This window comes from Chelonia mydas, chromosome 12 (assembly GCF_015237465.2).
Source record: "Chelonia mydas isolate rCheMyd1 chromosome 12, rCheMyd1.pri.v2, whole genome shotgun sequence".
NCBI lineage: Eukaryota > Metazoa > Chordata > Testudines > Cheloniidae > Chelonia > Chelonia mydas.
In genome coordinates this window covers 833,302-852,513 of record NC_051252.2, presented here as the reverse complement: position 1 = coordinate 852,513, position 19,212 = coordinate 833,302, and the positions used below count along the sequence as shown (strand labels likewise).

Sequence of the window (19,212 nt, the reverse complement as noted above, 5' to 3'; positions counted from 1 at the left end):
GGGCAGGGGCAGTCTCCTGCCCCAAGGGAGGCGGTGGGGTTGGCTCGGGGGAGGCCGCTGGTGCCGCCCGGCATGACAGCCCTCCCCTGGCCCCGCAGGCCCGTCGTGAGCCCTCTGCAGGTGGCCTCGGGGCGCCCAACCCACAGCGGCCCGCAGAACTCGTAGGGCCTTCGGAGAGCCCCAGGGACAGTGGGCTGCAAGGACAAACTCCCCAGCCCGGGGGCCAGGGGGTCCCCACTGCCCCAGCTTTCTCCCCTCCCATGAGCCCTGCCGCGGCCCAGGAGCCAAGGACTGCCGGGCACGGGCACGGCCGGTCTCTAATGTGCCTTTATTGACCCGTCACGCTGGGAACGCGCTGCGGCGTTAATTGGCGGCGATGATCTGGTCGATCCAGGCCCTGAGCTTGGTGACGCGGGCGTAAACGCCGGGCTTGGAGGGGGAGCAGGTGCTGCTTCCCCAGGAGACGATCCCCACCAGGGTCCAGGCGCCGTCCTGCTGGCACACCAGGGGGCCGCCGGAGTCGCCCTGCAAGGAGAAGCAGCAGCAGCAGGTTGGGGGGCGTCTCCTTCCAGGGGGTCGCAAAGCGAGGGGGACCTGCTCATCCACCGGCTGTTCCCCGAATGCAAACGAGTCTGCGCTTGCCTGGATGGGGCCCTGTGTATCCACTGCGGGTCCCGGGGCTGGGGAGAGCTATGGGGAGCGGGGATCGCGGGCAGAGAAACAAGGGGTGTCGCAGGGAGACTGGCCCTTTAAGAGAGAAGAGGCCCATGCCCCCGTGACTGGTCAGCTGCCTCCCAGGTGGGCTTAAGAAAGGGGCCCGGGGGAGGAGAAGGAGAGAGGTAGGGGGCAGAGGTAGATCACATCACAGAGAGGGTGGGACTAGCTAAAGGTGCAAGCCGTTGGTGGGGAGAACGGCCCAGAGCTGGGGAGCCCAGTGGAGTTTTGGGAGCTGTTGTGCTGAGACCCCTAGGAACAAGGGGATGAACCGGGCTGGTTAGGGGGCACTGAGCCTGAACCAAGAGGATTGGTGCTGGATGGGGGATCTGGGGTAGGACTGCAAGCGAAGAGACCCGTGGAGTGGGATACCGCGGGGAGCCCTCTCCCAGGAGACCAGACTGGGGGCTCCAGGGGAAGAGCGAATCTGGGGGCCCTCAGGGGCATGGCTGGAGAGTAGAGCCTGGAGCGGGGTCAGAGAGCCGGGAACAGGCTGGATACGCTCCATGGAAAGCAGCTGTGACTGTCCTTCGGGGGTTTGGGCAGACCACTTTTACCACGAGGGTTCTGCATGTTCCTGAACGTGTACACGAATACACCATGCCCGGAGGTAGGCCTTGAACTGCACACTGAAACACTGTATTCCTGTCTGGGGGCGATGGAAGGGGAAACTGAGGCAGATGTCCCAATTGTGCAGCAGCCTGGGGCCACCCTGTTCCAGGTGCATGGAGGAAGGGAAGGCTGGCTGCATGCAGCCAGGGGTGGACAAAGGAGGGGTATGCAGACAGCTGTAGGGATGGGGTGACAGGCAGGCAGGGATAGCTGAAGGGGGAGGTGGCCAGAAGGACAGTCATCTCGGTGGTGGCTGTGGTGAAGTGGGAATTTTCTAGGCTATTTTTAGGAAGCTGGTGTGTGCCTCAGTTTCCCCTCTTTGCTGCATTGTTACCCAGTGGGGTGGAAAAGAACTGTTTGTTCTCAAGGCAGGTAAAGAGACAAGTGGTACTAGCTATCTGGGCTTGAGTCCCCATATCAATGGAGTGTCTGAGAAGACAACAGGAAACTCAATCACAAGGCTCTGACAGCCAGCGAATAAGGGATTGCCCGTCTCTGGCAGGGAAGCTGGGCAAGGATACCTGGCTGCCAAACCCCGGCCTGGAAGGCATAAGAGAAGAATTGGCTGCTGGAAGGAGTCAGGCCTCTCGTCTGGAGGTGAGGTGGCGCCCGAACAGTGTGGGTCCCTGCATCTGGGCAGGACGCTGGCACAGTGGGCCTCGCAGTGTGATGCAGGGGAGCTGAAGGCCAGTCTAAGGGGGCGGTGAGGTCGTGCTCTAACCGGAAGGGAGAGTGAGACCCCCTGGAGGTCTGGCACATTGCAGTGGTTCTCCCTAGAGACTGTTCTAAAGTGGGGGCCATAGCATGGATCCTGGGGATCTGTGCCAGCACTAGGAGTGATGTGTGGCCAGACAGGTGGGCACAGGGGGCCGCGGTGCTGCAGAGCTGGGTACCATGCAGGAGGAGGCTCCAGCAGCGCCCGCGCAGATCATGACGTCCGCGATCCTGAAGCCCCAGTAGGTCTTGCACTGCGTGTTGGTCAGCAGGGGCAGGGCCACCTGCTGCAGCTTGTCTGGGGTGTTCTGAGCTGGAAAACAAAGGCAGGCAGGAGATGGCGTCAGCTGGGCAGCATGGGGCAGCTCCCGGTCCCTGGCACTACAGCCCCATGGCCTCGCCTGGCACTGGGGCCCCGGGGGGAGCTCTCCAGGCCCCTCCCTCTCTGTTGGGGTCCCTCTGCAGAGGAAAGGCCCCAGCTGCCTCTGCCCTCCTGGGTCACGCACAGGGTAGCTGTGTCCAGTCAGGTGGGGACCCCTGGAGGGGCCTTCCAGCCAAATTCTCTGGGTTTGGCATGGGGCAGGGAGAGAGGCAGGGCCTTGAACTCTAGCCGGAAGGGGCAGAAGGCTGTCCAGAGCTGGGGGTCCTGAGTAGGGCCCCCTTTCCTAGTCCAGTATGTGCCCGGGAAGGTCAGGGGGCGGGGGACTGAGGTGAGGGGATGGGGCTCAGTCAGATCTGTTGGCTAAGTTGAGTTCCCCTTGGCACTCCAGGACTCTGTCCTCCAAGCGGCCAGAGCGGTGCAGAGACCCGGAGACTTTACCCTTGGGATCAGTCAGGCCCCAGCCCGTGGTCACACAGGTCAGGCCTCCGGGGAAGTCATCGGTGGCTTTGGGCAGGCACACGGGGGACACGCGGGCTGTCAGCTTGGCTGGGGAGGCCAGCTTCAGCAGGGTGATGTCATTCTTCACAGTTAACATGCTGAAACTGGGGTTCTTGAAAACCTGCCACAGGAGACAGCGGAGTCTGAGACCACATCCAGCACCTGTCGGAGACCCCACCGAAATCTCATCCACCCCACAGCAGGACCCATGTAGGCCTCATCCACCCCACCCCAGCCGGACTCCCCAGAGACCACGACCACCCCCTGCAGGACCCTGAGGAGCTCTGCGCGTGAGACATGGCACAGGCTGACCTGTGAGTGTACCGGGGGTTGAGGTGGGCACGAAGGCTCACTGGGGGCCCGGTGTTCCAGGCCCATGGAGGGAGGACGTGTGCAGCCCCCGAGGGGACCCTGTGCCGGCCAGCCCCCTACCTGGGCGATCTGCAGGACTTGTACATCCTCGGCCGGAGAGCCTTGGTCAAATTCCCCCAGAACCACACGGTCACTGGTGCTGCAGGGGGAAGAAAAGGAAGTCCCGAGTATAGGGAATGGTGGGGCAGGCCTGGCTCCCTGCAGCACCTTCTGTCCCCTCCCCCAGGCACTGCCCAGGCCTGGTGCGGGGGGATCTGTGCCCAGGAAGTGTGGCAGGGGCAGTGGGAGCCCCTGGAGCTGGCTTAGGCTCTGGGGATTGCAGGGCTGAAAGAAGCAGCTGGGGACGTGTGCCCTGAGTGGAGCTCCCTGTGTCAGGACACTGATGCCTGGGCCCCATCCCCAGCAGTATCTGCCAGGACAGCTCAGTGCAGGTGGCACATCCATCCCCTCTGCGTCCCCTCGCCCTCCTGTCCAACTCTAGTGCCTGGTTCTTGCAGGGTTGCCAGGCGTCCGTTTTTTTTATTGGAACGCCCGGTTGAAAAGGGACCCTGGTGACTCTGCTCTGCACCGCGGACTGACCTGTTAAAGGTCTGGTCGGTGGCGCAGCAGAGCTAAGGCCGGCTCCCTGCCTGCCCTGGTACCGTATGGCTCCCAGTGCGGCAACATGTCCCGCGGCCCCTAGGCGCAGGGGCAGTCAGGGAAGCTCTGGGATCCACAGCCAATGGGAGCTGCGGGGGCGGTGCCTGCAGGCCTGGGCAACGCGCCTCAGTCTAGTCTGACTGCTTCTGGGAGCAGCGTGGAGCCACCACCAGGGCAAGCAGGAACCCCGCCTTGGCCCCACTGCTCCACCGACTGGAGCCGCCTGAGGTAAGCGCTGCTGAACCCGACCCCTGAACCCCTCCTGCACTGCGAACCCCTTGCCCCAGGGTAGGACCCCCTCCTGCACCCTAACTGCCTCCAAGACCCTACACCCCTCACCTGCACCCCAGCCCTGAGCCCCCTCCAGGAGCCCACAGCCCCACCTGCATCACAACCCCCTCCCCCAGCCTGGAGCCCCCTCGTGCACCCCAAACCCCTCTTACCAAGCCCCACCCCAGAGCCCGCACCCTCAGCCGGAGCCCTCCCATTCCCCAACCCCCTACCCCAGCTCGGTGAAAGTGAGTTAGGGTGGGAGAGAGCGAGCGACTGAGGGAGGGGGGCTGGAGTGAGAAGGCTCAGGGCCTCAGGGAAGGGGCAAGGGTGTTCGGTTTTGTGCAATTAGAAAGTTGGTAATCCTAGGGCCTTGGAGCCCCGTGGCTCCCGCCTAGGTTCCTACCTGACTCCGCAGTGGGCAGCCGTGACCACCCAGTTCTTGCTAATCAGGGAGCCGCCGCAGAAATGGAAGCTGGTGTTGTGCTGTGGGGAGGGGGAGAGCAGGCAGTGTTTGAGCTGGCCCACCATGGCCACGTGCCAGGGACCCCCGCTGCTGTCTGGAGGGGGCTGCCAGGAACTAAGGGAGGGGAATCGGGGCCAAAGCATCAAAATAAGGGGGAATAGCTGGCTGAGACCCATCCCTGGGAGGTAGGCACACCCTCCAGACCCCCAGTGCCCCCTGCTCCATCTGCCAGGCTCTGCCAGACACAGACTGCAGCAGGGGCAGGCCTGCCCCACCCCGCAGGGATCTCTGCCGAGCCTGTGTACTTGGAAGGGAGCCAGGGTCTGCGATGCCCGGCAGGGGCTGGGAGCGGCAGGAGAGAAGGGAACTCGGGGCAGGGGAAGGGTTCCCACCAGATCCTGGGTGCTGGAGCTGAGGGACTCTGGGAGCAGGGCTGGGGGAAGGGTCCTGGTAGGTGCCCTTGGAGCGGCAGAGAGGCCAGGTCAGTTCATCCCACTATCTTGGGTAGCGCTGCCCCTGTCGGGTAACAGGCCCTTGTTCCGCAGTAGAGCAGGCACCGACTGGGGGCAGGGAGGCTGGGAATCCATCTACACACCGGAGCCAATCTAAGCAGCCAGGGGCAGCCAGTGCTGCTGGGAAACGCACACAGAACGTGGAGGCGAGTGCCGCAGGGAGCAGCTGCGGGCCCAGATACCAAGGTGATGGGCATGTGCAGGCCCTGTCAGATGAATCCCCAGTAGCACTGAGACTGCCTAACTGCCCTGGGACACCATGAAATCACATCCCCACCTCCCCGGGTTCTCTAAGGGCCAGGCCCCTCCTGCCTTTCCCCCCAGCTTTGCTCCCTGTCTGGGGTCCCTGCCTGGCCAAAGGGGTTGCTGGGCTCTCACCTGCAGGGAGACCTGCCAGGGCCAGGATCCAGGAACCGCCGTCTCGCCATTCACGATTCGTGCATAGCCGCTGATGACAGGCTGGATGGCAGGGAGGCCGCAACCTGCAGGAGGGAAGGAGAGGAGTTGACCACAGCTCCTGGTGTCCAGCGGGGAGGGAGCACAGCGCTAGGGCCCAGGCTGCTCCGTGGGGCACCCCAGCAGTGGGGCGGTAGCTGGGGGATCAGTCAGTGGCTGGGGGCCTTTGCTACAGCCACGGGCATGCACTGCCCACTCCAATTCACCTGGGGGCATCCCCCAGAGCCAGGGCCAGGGCTGTACTGCCACCATGGGGGGGAAGGATGAACTGGGGGGGCCCCGAGCGCTGTCGAGCACAGCATGGCATTGGCCGCATCCATATGCGCCATCAGCAGTGTCTCTCCAGCTGCGGGAGTAGCGACAGGGCTGGGGCCACCGTCACCTGCGTCTTCTCGGGAGCTCCCTGTGGCAGAGAGACCCTTCCCCGGCTCTGGGCTTTCCAGCCCCTGCTGGCAGTCGAAGGAGGCCGGGTGGCACTTACTATGGGCAGCGCCCAGGAAGGCGAGGCAGGAAGGAGGCCAGGTGGCACTTACCATGGGCAGCGCCCAGGAAGGCGAGGCAGGGCAGGAGCCAGAGGAAAGCCATTCTGCTTCTTACATGGGTCATGGAGACCAAGCAGGGTCAGCAGCCCTTTATATGCTCCTGCTAGGAGGCAGCTCAGAAAGGGACAGGAGCCAATTTTCCACCCTGCTGTCCTTGGGGAGATAAGCTGGCAGCCCCAAAGGAGCCTTGGGCAGAGCACCAGGGGTCAGGCTGGCTGGGGGCAGGGCTTGGGACCGCAGCAGCTGCTCTCTGGAGGAGTGTGGGGAGCCACGTGGGAGCCAGAGAGCCGATGGGCATAGGCCTGGGAGCAGGGAGCCCGTAGGAGTCAGTGACCCTCTACCCTCAAGGGAGTGACAACCCCGGGAGATCCGGGTGCCAGGCAGCCAGGGCCTTGCCTCGCAGTGTGGGGTGCACACTGCCCCTACCCGCTGAGGTGTTAGTGATGGCAAATTGCTCTGGCGTACTGTTGGCACTGCCTAATCCTCCCAGCACCATGCGTGGTGAGCCAGCACCCTCCTGTGGCCCCCACCCCAGCCAGATGGGCCATTGCAGAGCAGGGACTGGCCCCAGGGTCCTTTAGTGTGTCCGGAATGTAGCTGCATGGAGAACCCAGGAGTCCTGAGCCCTAGTCCCTGCAGTTGGGCCTGCCCGCTTCAGTGCATATTGTCATGATGTTGTGGGAATAACAGCCCCATTTATACCTGTTATTCCCTTTCTCCTTGTGCTTCTTGTGGTGCGGTTTCCTTCAGAGCACCTTTGCTTTGACAGCCCTGCCCCGGACCTCGCACTGGCTGGTTGTGCTGTCCCAGGGCAGGGGCTGGGATGCAGCCGAAGACCTCCATCTGCCAGCCCATCTCAGGGTTTCTTGGTTCTGGGTCCCCCAGAGAACTGGTTTTCGGGCCGAGCTGCTGACCCTGGAGGGGGATTGCCCAGCCCAGTCCTGCAGGAATGGGCACTCGGGGCCAGAGGGTGGGCGTTGGGGTCATGGGGGGCACTGGTGCTGCATGCGAGGAAGTGGAAAGCAGCTGCTTGTGCCCAAGGCTAAACTGAGCTGGTATCAGCAGGGGGTATGATTAGCCAGACGCCAGCCAAGCCCTGGCTTTAACCCCTTGACAGTCTCTAGCGTCCGTCCCCAGGAGGTGTAGGGCTGAGCCCTTGGTGTGGCAGATGCCAACCTAGCAAGTGCTGAGACAGGCTGATTCCCCCACCAGGGACAGCTCTGGTTTCCACAACGTGGGAGATTGCCAAGGGGCAGAGGCGAGGCTGCCCCCATGTGAGGAGAGGGCCCCAACAAGGTTGTGTCACCTCCAGAGAAGAGCTGGAGGGGATTTGGCCAAGTGGCTCAGAGTTGAGGAAAAACAATGAGGAGTCTGGTGGCACCTTAAAGATTTATTTGGGCATAAGCTTTCATGGGTAAAAAACCCACTTCTTCAGATGCATAGAGTGAAAATGGCAGATCCAGGCATAGATAGATACTGGCACATGAAGAGAAGGGAGGTACCTCACCAGTGGAGAACCCGTGTGGACAGGGCCAATTCAGTCCACTCCCAATAATTGATGAGGGAGGTGTCAATTCCAAGAGAGGGGAAATTGCTTAGGCCCAAATAAATTTGTTAGTCTTTAAGGTGCCACCGTAATCCTCATTGTTTTTATGGATACAGACAAATGCGACTACCCCTATGATACTTGACATCATGCAGAGTTGAGGGAATCAAGAAGGCTCGTAGGTGCCCAACTCCCATGGCAAGAGGTGCCTAATTCCCATTGTGAATGCCACCTTTGATCCTTTCTTAGGTCCGGAGATGGTGGCAGCGGCTGCTGCCCCTTTTAGCCAGGAAGTGAGGCCTGGTCGGTCGCTGCAGGAGGAAGAGGAAGGGAGGATGCACATCACGAGTTTCTTTGGCTAGTTGCTCACAAAGAATGGCCTTGGCCCAGGGTGGCTGGCCTGGATCCTACTGGGATCCAGGAAGTGGGTGGGCGAAAGCCCGCCCACTGCTAAAGGACCCCCCCTCAGCCTAAGGGGAGGATCCACAGGACCTGGAAACCAAATGATTCCGGGGACAACTAGTGAAATAACAGGGACAGGAGTGTGGTCAAAGGGTCAAACGAAGGGAACCGGACGGGGACACCGAGCAGAGAACCCCGGACAGCGCCCACTGCTCCTCAAAGGCATCAATGGAGCCAGTGGACGCCGCCCAGAGGAACTCTGCCCGGAGGCGTGAACAGACGGAGGATCGGAAATAGGCCCCACAGTCACAGGAGACCCTGGCTGGCTGGCCTGGATAGAAGGCAGGTCCAGCGCCCCTGTGCCAGGACCAGTGCCCGCCCCTTTGGTCAGTTAAGAGGGCGGGGCAGCACTTGGCACTGCAAGGGCTTAGGGAGACACAGATACAGGCCATCTCTGAGGGGCGGGCTGAAGGCAGCAGAGGGGTGGGCTGGACAGAGGCAGGGATGTAGCAGAGCAGGCTACCCCACCGCCCTCCATGTCTCTATGGTGGAGAGCTGGAGTCAGAGGACCTGCGCAGGGGAAGTGATCTCCCAGCAGAGAGGCTGGGAGGGTCCCGCTGGAGGAGCACGCTGGCACGCCAGGGGAAGGGATGGCAGGGACAGAAGAGGACTGAGGAAGAGCCTGAGTGTGGTGGAAGATGCCGGCATGTGGCATGTGCTGTGTCATGGAATTACGGGGACTCCAGCAGAGGGAAATTGAGGCAGGGACAGCTTGCCCACACCACAAGAGAGCCCTCTGTTGGTGGCTGCCCTGCTACAGCACACACAGTCCTGCTCCCCTGGGCACAGTAGGATTGAATGACAGCAGGCACTAGCTCAGACATCCCCAAGTCTGCAACTCCAGAAAGCTCTGTGCCCAGGAAAGCCCCATCCAGCTGCTTCCTCTCAGGGCCATACTCCCAGCTCCTTCTCCAGGCTGCAACCTGCTCTCCTAGCCCATGTGTCTGTGCCCAGGGGAAACCCCCCGCCCTGTCCACTCACCTCAATTCTGACATGCCATGCAACTTAGTGCTTTGGGCAGTAGCCCCTAGCTGCTTTTACAACATCAAGGGGCTTAATTGCTCCTTCTGCTGAGCCTGAGTAAGGGTGCTTGACAACCAATGGTTTGAAAAGGTCTGATAGTTTTTGGATCAGAGACACCCCTAGTGGCAGCCATCAGTGCCTATCTGTATAACAATATTATGTATACTGTGGCACCTTAGAGACTAACCAATTTATTTGAGCATAAGCTTTCGTGAGCCACAGCTCACTTCATTGGATGCATCCTAAGGTGCCACAAGTACTCCTTTTCTTTTTGCGAATACAGACTAACACGGCTGCTACTCTGAAATATTATGTATAGTGCCAATAAAAATAAATTATACTTTACACCATTTATAATCGACCTGTGGAACTCATTGCTACAGGACATCATGGCGTTAAGGACCGAGTCTGGATTTCCAAAGTGCTGATTAATCTCCTGACTGGGATCAAGGTGTTTAGCTGGGATGCATGTGCAGGGTCACCCTGTTTATGACTTGAGAACGTACTCTGATTATCAGAGAGAGTCAGGGGGTAATAGCTTCACAACTGGCCAGGTGCATTGAGGATGGTGCTCAGCTTTTTCCGAAGCATTGGGGTTGGGCCCAGCTGGAGACAGGCCACTGAACTGGAAGGACCCCCATCAGAGTGGGGGTGGCCCATCTGAACCTTCACCTGCTCCCAGGTGGGTTATTTCCTTCAGATGAGTATTTCTCATGTATTCAGAGAACCTACATCAGCATCTGCCATGAAATGGCCAGTAGAGAGGCTGGGGCAGTGTTTCCATAGCAGGAGGGAATCATGTCTCCTCTAGAAGGGCTGAGATGCGTTACAGCAGTGGTTCTCAACCAGGCGTGCATGTCCACCTGGAGGTACACAGAGGTCTTCCATGGGGGTACATCAACTCAACTAGATATTTGCCTAGTTTTACAGCAGGCTACATAAAAACACTAGGGAAGTCAGTACAAACTAGAATTTCATACAATGACTCTTCTACTGCTCTATATACTATACAGTGAAATGTAAGGACTATATTTATATTTTAATTGATTCATTGGTGCCGACTTTTCAAACTGCTGGGGGGTGCTCGACCCCTGCCTCTGCCCCAGGCACTGCCCCCACTCCACCCCTTCCCCTAAGGCCTCACCCCCATCCTGCCTCTTCCTGCCCCCACCCCACATCTTCCCTCCCACTTCTGCCCCCTCCTTGGAGCTCATGGTGTCCCCACTCCTCCTCCCTCCCTCCCAGCCTCCCAGAACACTGCAAAACAGCTGTTTGCGGTAGGCGGTAGGCGCTGGGAGGGAGGGGGGGCACTGATCCAGGGGCCCGCCAGCAGGGGGGAGGTGCTGGGGGGAACTGATGCGGGGCTGCCCGTGGGTGTTCCGCACCCACTGTTTTTTCCCCATGGGTGTTCCAGCCACAGAGCACCCACAGAGTCAGTTCCTATGAATTGATTTATTAGGGCTGGTGTCCCTAGCCTGTGTTTGCCAGAAGCTGGGAATGGGCGACAGGGCATGGATCACTTGTTGATTAAGAACATAAGAATGGCCAGACTGGGTCACACCAAAGGTCCATCCAGCCCAGTATCCTGTCTGCTGACAGTGACCCGTGCCAGGTGCCCCAGAGGGAATGAACAGGATGGGTAATCATCAAGTGATCCATCCCGTCACCCAATCCCAGCTTCTGGCAAACAGAGGCTAAGGACACCATCCCTGCCCATCCTGGCTAATAGCCGTTGATGGACCTGTCCTCCATGAATCTATCTAGCTCCCTTTTGAACCCCCTTATAGTCTTGGCCTTCACAACACCCTCTGGCAAGGAGTTCCAGAAGTTGACAGTGCATTGTGTGGAAAAAAAACTTTCTTGTGTTTGTTTTAAACTTGCTACCTATTAATTTCATTTGGTGGCCCCTTGTTCTTGTGTTATGAGGAGTAAATAACACTTCCTTATTTACTTTCTCCGCACCAGTCATGATTTTATAGACCTCTATCATATCCCCCTTAGTCGCCTCTTTTCCAAGCTGAAAAGTCCCAGTCTTATTAATCTCTCCTCATACGGAAGCTGTTCTATACCCCTAATCATTTTCTGAACCTTCCAATATATCTTTTTTGAGATGGGGCGACCACATCTGCACACAGTATTCAAGATGTGGGCGTACCGTGGATTTATACAGAGGCAATAGGATATTTTCTGTCTTATTATCTCGCTCTTTCTCAATGATTCCCAACATTCTGTTCGCTTTTTTGACGGCCACTGCACATTGAATGGATGTTTTCAGAGAACTCCCCACAGTGACGCCAGGATCTCTTCCATGAGTGGACCATGCAAAGGCAACCCAGAGAAGGTGGAGGGGACAAATGCAACAGATTAACATGCACAGACTGGAGCTGACTGAACAGGGAGGAGATGGAGGGAAAGTCTTGAAAGCATCAGTTGGCAGCTGAGTCGGAAACTGGCGGCAGCATCCGAGCACACTGCGGGGCATTCACTGCGGAGCCCTGGAGCTGAGAAGAGCAGCTGAGGGGTCTCCTGCTGCCCTATTGCTCAGCCTATTGCCCACTTGTGTCCGGGTCAGGGTGCTGCCCATCCCCCGTGCTTGTCAGAAACCTTCTGGCACCTGCCACAGGTGTGCTGGCTAGCCGGGAAAAGCCCCAAGCCCCGCTCTGAGGGCGCTCTGGTGAGCTGAACAGGCGCCAAGGAAAGCCACCCAGCCTCTGGATGGGGGCAGAAGTGCAAAGGGTCTGTTGACTGTGGGCTGGGGAGAGCCAAATATCTCTGCGCAGGGGACTCCCCAGCTCAGGGCAAGGTTTAAGCCCAGCTAAGAACTGGCTGCAGAATTGTTCGGGTTTGGGTGCTGCACACTTTACTCCTGGCGGAATTCTGTGCCTGAAAATTCTGCACCCAATATTTTAAAATTCTGCATATTTTATTTGTCAAAATAGCACAATATAATATATAATGTAATATAATCACCCCAGTTTCAATTATTTTGGTGATTTATTTCAAAATACATGTCAGCAAATATGCCTGGAACAATCTAGACAACGAAAATTATTCAGGAAATGTTTTTTGTCAAATAGATTCCTCACTAGGCATATTAATATGTAACTTTGAGTAATTCATTTAAACTACAGAACAGGAACGTATTTCCTGCCCCTTCAGAAGCAGCGCAAAGGCTTGGGGGAGTCAGGGGTAATGGAGGAGCGGGAAGGAGCCTGGGAGTGAACCTGGAGGGTTGTTGGGTGTGGGTGGGAGAAATATGAAACAGATTTGGATGGGGGGGGGGGCAGGGAGGGATTGTTAGGGAGCCTCCCCATGCAGACCCTGGCTGACCCCTAGCCTCTCCCATTCAGTCAGGCACATCTGCCCCTTTCCCCATCTGTCCCTGCACCCCCTCCCCTATCCCCACGTGTCCCTGCACCCCCTTCGCCAAACCCCTCCTACCATCCCCGTGTGTACCTGCACCCCCTTCCCCCATTCCCATGTGTCTCTGTGTCCCCACTCAGCCACCTGCCTTCCCCCATGTGTTCCTGCACTCCCTTCCCCATCTCCATGTGTCCCTGCACGCTCCCCCTCGTACCCACGCCTCCACTGCCATTCAGCCCCTGCTGCAAGTCTGGCACCTGGGAGCACCTACTCAGTTCTAGCACCACAGTGGTCCCTGGTGGGCAAAAGGCAGAACTGCAGCAACTTTCCGGCAGAAGTTATTTTCTGTAAAAAAACAGGCTGCGTGGGATATTAATTACGCGTGTGCGCAGTGGCGCAGAAATCCCCCAGGAGTAACACTTGCCGCCAGCAAGGCACGGTGCACGAGGAGAGGCCGGGTCACAGGGTGACTGGTAAAACACCATATGGATGGTAAACCAAAGAAGCAGCCCTCTGAGCATTAGGACAGCTTTTGCAGAGCCCTGGGCATTGTGTTCTCCCCTCTGCGCAGCCTGCAGGATGCTGAGTGGGGAAGGGAAGCATGCATCATGCACTGCAGGACGTGGTGCCTGGCTCCCTGGGGTTGTCACTCCCCTGAGGGCAGAGGGTCACAGACTCCCACGGGCTCCCTCTCCCAGGTCTCGGCCCTCTGGCTCCCACGCAGCTCCCTGGCTCCCCACACTCCTCCAGGGAGCAGCTGCTGTGGTCCCAGCTCCTGGACCAAGCCCTGCCCCTAGGCCAGCCTGCCCCTTGGAACTCTGCCCATGGCCCCTCAGGGCTGCCCAGCTTATCTCCCCAATGTCCCCAGACAGCAGGGTGAAAAACTGGCTCCTGTCTCTTTCTTAGCTGCTACCTCCCCAGAGCTGCCCCTGGCAGGAGTATAAAAAGGGCTGCTGACCCTGCTTGGTCTCCACGACCCATGTAAGAAGCAGAATGGCTTTCCTCTGGCTCCTGCCCTGCCTCACCTTCCTGGGCGCTGCCCATGGTAAGTGCCACCCGGCCTCCTTCGACTGCCAGCAGGGGCTGGAAGGCCCAGAGCCGGGGAAGGGTCTCTCTGCCACAGGGAGCTCCCGAGAAGACGCAGGTGACGGTGGCCCCAGCCCTGTCGCTACTCCCACAGCTGGAGAGACACTGCTGATGGCGCATATGGATGCAGCCAATGCCATGCTGTGCTCGACAGCGCTCGGGGCTCCCCCAGTCCATCCTTCCCCCCATGGTGGCAGTACAGCCCTGGCCCTGGCTCTGGGGGATGCCCCCAGGTGAATTGGAGTGGGCAGTGCATGCCCGTGGCTGTAGCAAAGGCCCCCAGCCACTGACTGATCCCCCAGCTACCACCCCACTGCTGGGGTGCCCCACGGAGCAGCCTGGGCCCTAGCGCTGTGCTCCCTCCCCGCTGGACACCGGGAGCTGTGGTCAACTCCTCTCCTTCCCTCCTGCAGGCTGCGGCCTCCCTGCCATCCAACCTGTCATCAGCGGCTATGCACGAATCGTGAATGGCGAGACGGCGGTTCCTGGATCCTGGCCCTGGCAGGTCTCCCTGCAGGTGAGAGCCCAGCAACCCCTTCGGCCAGGCAGGGACCCCCATGGGGAGCAAAGCTGGGGGGAAAGGCAGGAGGGGCCTGGCCCTTAGAGAACCCGGGGAGGTGGGGATGTGATTTCATGGTGTCCCAGGGCAGCTAGGCAGTCTCAGTGCTACTGGGGATTCATCTGACAGGGCCTGCACATGCCCATCACCTTGGTATCTGGGCCCTCAGCTGCTCCCTGCGGCACCCGCCTCCACGTTCTGTGTGCGTTTCCCAGCAGCACTGGCTGCCCCTGGCTGCTTAGATTGGCTCCGGTGTGTAGATGGATTCCCAGCCTCCCTGCCCCCAGTCGGTGCCTGCTCTACTGCGGAACAAGGGCCTGTTATCCGACAGGGGCAGCGCTACCCAAGATAGTGGGATGAACTGACCTGGCCTCTCTGCCGCTCCAAGGGCGCCTACCAGGACCCTTCCCCCAGCCCTGCTCCCAGAGCCCCTCAGCTCCAGCACCCAGGATCTGGTGGGAACCCTTCCCCTGCCCCGAGTTCCCTTCTCTCCTGCCGCTCCCAGCCCCTGCCGGGCATCGCAGACCCTGGCTCCCTTCCAAGCACACAGGCTCGGCAGAGATCCCTGCGGAGTGGGGCAGGCCTGCCCCTGCTGCAGTCTGTGTCTGGCAGAGCCTGGCAGATGGAGCAGGGGGCACTGGGGGTCTGGAGGGTGTGCCTGCCTCCCAGGGATGGGTCTCAGCCAGCTGCTCCCCCTTATTTTGATGCTCTGGCCCCAGTTCCCCTCCCCTGGTTCCCAGCAGCTCCCGCCAGGCAGACTGGGGGGTCCCCAGCACACAGCTGTTGTGGGCTGGCTCAGTCACCGCCCGCTCTCCCTCTCCCCACAGGACAACACCAGCTTCCATTTCTGTGGCGGCTCCCTGATCAGCGAGAACTGGGTGGTCACCACTGCCCACTGCAGCGTCAGGTAGGAACCGGGGCAGGAACTGCGGAGCACCATGGTCCTAGCACTAGAATTGGACAGGGGGGTGAGGGGACGCAGAGGGGATGGATGTGCCACCTGCACTGAGCTGTCCTGGCAGATACTGCTGGGGATGGGGCCCAGGCATCAGTGTCCTGACGCAGGGAGCTCCTCTAGGGTAGCATGTCCCTGGCTGCTTCCTTCAGCCCTGCAATCCCCTGCCCGGCTGGCCGGGCCCTGAGCCTTATCCAGGGGTTCCCACTGCCCCTGCCATACCCCTGCCACACTTCCTGGGCACAGATCCCCCCGCACCAGGCCTGGGCAGTGCCTGGGGGAGGGGACAGAAGGTGCTGCAGGGAGCCAGGCCTGCCCCACCATTCCCTATACTCGGGGCTTCCTTTTCTTCCCCCTGCAGCACCAGTGACCGTGTGGTTCTGGGGGAATTTGACCAAGGCTCTCCGGCCGAGGATGTACAAGTCCTGCAGATCGCCCAGGTAGGGGGCTGGCCGGCACAGGGTCCCCTCGGGGGCTGCACACGTCCTCCCTCCATGGGCCTGGAACACCGGGCCCCCAGTGAGCCTTCGTGCCCACCTCAACCCCCGGTACACTCACAGGTCAGCCTGTGCCATGTCTCACGCGCAGAGCTCCGCAGGGTCCTGCAGGGGGTGGTCGTGGTCTCTGGGGAGTCCGGCTGGGGTGGGGTGGATGAGGCCTACATGGGTCCTGCTGTGGGGTGGATGAGATTTCGGTGGGGTCTCCGACAGGTGCTGGATGTGGTCTCAGACTCCGCTGTCTCCTGTGGCAGGTTTTCAAGAACCCCAGTTTCAGCATGTTAACCATGAAGAATGACATCACCCTGCTGAAGCTGGCCTCCCCAGCCAAGCTGACAGCCCGCGTGTCCCCCATGTGCCTGCCCGAAGCCACCGATGACTTCCCCGGAGGCCTGACCTGCGTGACCACGGGCTGGGGCCTGACTGATCCCAAGGGTAAAGTCTCCGGGTCTCTGCACCGCTCTGGCCGCTTGGAGGACAGAGTCCTGGAGTGCCAAGGGGAACTCAACTTAGCCAACAGATCTGACTACGCCCCATCCCCTCACCTCAGTCCCCCGCCCCCTGACCTTCCCGGGCACATACTGGACTAGGAAAGGGGGCCCTACTCAGGACCCCCAGCTCTGGACAGCCTTCTACCCCTTCCGGCTAGAGTTCAAGGCCCTGCCTCTCTCCCTGCCCCATGCCAAACCCAGAGAATTTGGCTGGAAGGCCCCTCCAGGGGTCCCCACCTGACTGGACACAGCTACCCTGTGCGTGCCCCAGGAGGGCAGGGGCAGCTGGGGCCTTTCCTCTGCAGAGGGGCCCCGGGGGGAGCTCTCCAGGCCCCTCCCTCTCTGTTGGGGTCCCAGTGCCAGGCGAGGCCATGGGGCTGTAGTGCCAGGGACCGGGAGCTGCCCCATGCTGCCCAGCTGACGCCATCTCCTGCCTGCCTTTGTTTTCCAGCTCAGAACACCCCAGACAAGCTGCAGCAGGTGGCCCTGCCCCTGCTGACCAACACGCAGTGCAAGACCTACTGGGGCTTCAGGATCGCGGACGTTATGATCTGCGCCGGCGCTGCTGGAGCCTCCTCCTGCATGGTACCCAGCTCTGCAGCGCCACGGCCCCCCCCACCTGCTTCTCTGGCCACTCATCGCTCCTAGCCCCTGCTCAGAATGCTGCCCTGCTAGCCATCTCGACTCTCTAGCCATCCCTCCCTCCCTGCCTGCCTGTCACCCCATCCCTGCATCTGTCCATGCAGCCCCCCTTGATCTAACCAGGGATCTATGCATCCCTCCCTCCAGGCTCCCCTTTCCCTGCCCGCAATCCCCACTCCCCATAGCTCTCCCCAGCCCTGGGACCTGCAGTGGATACACAGGGCCCGATCCAGGCAAGCGCAGACTCGTTTGCATTCGGGGAACAGCCGGTGGATTAGCAGGTCCCCCTCGCTTTGCGACCCCCTGGAAGGAGACGCCCCCCCAACCTGCTGCTGCTGCTTCTCCTTGCAGGGCGACTCCGGCGGCCCCCTGGTGTGCCAGCAGGACGGCGCCTGGACCCTGGTGGGGATCGTCTCCTGGGGAAGCAGCACCTGCTCCCCCTCCGCGCCCAGCGTTTATGCCCGCGTCACCAAGCTCAGGGCCTGGATCGACCAGATCATCGCGGCCAATTAACGCAGCAGCGCGTTCCCAGCGTGACGGGTCAATAAAGACACATTAGAGACCAGCTGTGCCCGTGCCCTGCAGTCCTTGGCTCCTGGGCCACGACAGGGCTCATGTGGTGGATGGGGTACAATCGAAACCAAAGGCACAGGGTGTCTGGTCTTCTCCAGTCTATCTGCATCCCCTGGTGGGATCATGCACATGGCTACGTACTGCAGCGCATGGTACCACCCCATAGCATCGACAGATCATCTAGTCCAGCCCCCTGCGCAGAGGCAGGCCCAAGTAAACCTCGATCAGCCCTGACAGGGGTTTGTCCCACCTGTTCTTAAACCTCTCATGACAGATTCCATAGCCTCCCTTGGAACTCACCTACCCTGAGAGTTAGAAAGTTTTTCCTCACATCAAACCTACATCTCCCTTGCTGCAGATAAAGCCCATTAGGTCTTGTCCTGCCCTCAGCAGACACAGCGAATAATTGATCTTTCTAACAGCCCTGAACATGTTTGAAGACTTACCAGGTACCTCCTCAGCCATCTTTTCTCCAGACTAAACATGCCCATGTCTGACCAGGTTTCACCTTTCCTCACAGGGCAGGTTTTCTAAACTTTTGATCCATTTTGTTGCTGTTCTCTGGACTCTCCAATTTGTCCACATCTTCCCTAAGGTGCGGTGCCCAGAACTGGACACTGGGGGCCTCCCCAGTGCTGAGCAGAATGGGACAATGACCTCCTGTGCCTTACACACAACACTCCTCTTAATACACCCCAGAGCCGTATTAGCCTTTTTCACAGGTATGTCACGTTGCTGACCCCTCTTCCGTTTGCGGCGCATTGTAACCTCCAGCCCCTCCCAGCAGTGCTGCTGCCAGCCAGTTATCCCCAGGCTGCAGCTGGACACGGGCTGCAGTTTGACGTTAACTCGTCCACTTTGCAGTGGGGATGGTGGCACAAATCACGCAGGTGCTGCCCACCCTCCAGTGCATCCCCATCATTCCTTTTGAAGGAGAAACTGGGAAGAAATCCATGTACATCTCAGCCCAGCGTACCACGGGCCATGCCCCAGCCTCACCCACGTGAGGGCAGAAGCATGGAAGGCGCAGTAACGAGAGGTGTGCTTGGCCATGGGAATGCTCACACCTGAGCTAGGCTATGCCGGATGCAGATAACCTGGGGGAACTGTGCAGTGAAGACACAGTCTGGCAGTGCCAGTCTGCTAGCAGGCTGGGCAGGTCCTAGTAGTTCAAAGTCCCCACCCAATAGAATTCAGCAGCCAAGCCGTCCCTCTGGGCTTGCCTAGCTGGGGAGCAAAGAACCCCTCCAGCCATGGCTCCTCGATACCCCTCTTCTTTGAGCCGGCAGCAGGGGCTGCAACCCAGCGTGACAGTGCAAAGCTGTCCTCTCGGTGTTTGCTGGCAAGGCCGGGCCCAGGTTTGCTCCAGCAGCAGCGTGGCACTTTCCATAGACCCCCTCTCGGAAACTCGATTCATTGTGCGAGTGGAGCCCCAGGGGGCCCAGACCTGGTCCCACACATGGCTGGACTGGACTCCCAACCACGTTGCTGAGCACAGCCCCAGCTTCTCACTGAAGTGCCAGGCCGCGCCGGGGGTGTGGCAGCCAGTACGCGCTGTGCCAGCTCCTTGGGCGCCCCAGCGGGTACACGCTGTGTCAGCCGCTCTGGGCCGTGTCAGCCGTTCAGGGTGCGCTGATCACTGGGGAAGGGTCTCACACATTTACACACCTGCACTTCCGCCTGCGCCGATCCCCCCGGACTCCCACGGTTGCCAGACAAGATTGGCCCAAGAGGTTGGACGCTGTGACTGCAGAGGATCTTCTGCTCTCACTGCAGGAGTTGCCCCATTCCTTGGCCTCGGGGCTGTGAGGCCCCGCAGGGTAGAGCGTGGGGCTGCT

At 59.9% G+C, this 19,212-nt stretch overlaps 2 protein-coding genes across 3 annotated transcripts; one reads left to right on the top strand and one right to left on the bottom strand.

Moving 5' to 3' along the window:
• Positions 1–363: 363 nt before the first annotated feature.
• On the bottom strand, positions 364–6,239 carry LOC119563687 (chymotrypsinogen 2). The gene is made up of 7 exons (XM_037877610.2): positions 6,169–6,239; positions 5,558–5,661; positions 4,608–4,687; positions 3,353–3,431; positions 2,861–3,041; positions 2,220–2,353; positions 364–525 (listed from the first exon to the last, which is right to left on the bottom strand). Exons 1-7 carry the CDS (start codon positions 6,218–6,220, stop codon positions 364–366), a joined length of 792 nt encoding a protein of 263 aa, XP_037733538.1. The 5' UTR covers positions 6,221–6,239.
• LOC102938194 (chymotrypsinogen 2) lies at positions 519–17,356 on the top strand. 2 transcript variants are annotated; one of them, XM_043525910.1, is made up of 9 exons: positions 519–1,923; positions 3,051–3,234; positions 13,478–13,616; positions 14,071–14,174; positions 15,044–15,123; positions 15,533–15,611; positions 15,923–16,103; positions 16,611–16,744; positions 17,153–17,356. In XM_043525910.1, the coding sequence occupies exons 3-9, from the start codon at positions 13,565–13,567 to the stop codon at positions 17,312–17,314; spliced, it is 792 nt and encodes a 263-aa protein (XP_043381845.1). In that variant the 5' UTR covers positions 519–1,923; positions 3,051–3,234; positions 13,478–13,564; the 3' UTR covers positions 17,315–17,356. The 2 variants fall into 2 exon arrangements, with proteins under 2 accessions (XP_043381845.1, XP_037733537.1); XM_037877609.2 differs by lacking the exons at positions 13,478–13,616; positions 15,533–15,611.
• The last annotated feature ends 1,856 nt before the right edge of the window (positions 17,357–19,212 follow it).

What these genes read in the sequence shown, in the direction of transcription:
- LOC119563687 (XM_037877610.2), bottom strand. Translation starts at nt 6,220, where the DNA reads ATGGCTTTCCTCTGGCTCCTGCCCTGCCTCGCCTTCCTGGGCGCTGCC. An exon ending in GCTGCCCACTGCGGAGTCAG is followed by an intron (nt 3,432 to 4,607) that starts GTAGGAACCTAG and finishes TTCCCCCTGCAG; the next exon opens with CACCAGTGACCGTGTGGTTC. An exon ending in CTGGAGCCTCCTCCTGCATG is followed by an intron (nt 526 to 2,219) that starts GTACCCAGCTCT and finishes TTCTCCTTGCAG; the next exon opens with GGCGACTCCGGCGGCCCCCT.
- LOC102938194 (XM_043525910.1), top strand. Translation starts at nt 13,565, where the DNA reads ATGGCTTTCCTCTGGCTCCTGCCCTGCCTCACCTTCCTGGGCGCTGCC. An exon ending in GGGCCTGACTGATCCCAAGG is followed by an intron (nt 16,104 to 16,610) that starts GTAAAGTCTCCG and finishes TTTGTTTTCCAG; the next exon opens with CTCAGAACACCCCAGACAAG. An exon ending in CTGGAGCCTCCTCCTGCATG is followed by an intron (nt 16,745 to 17,152) that starts GTACCCAGCTCT and finishes TTCTCCTTGCAG; the next exon opens with GGCGACTCCGGCGGCCCCCT.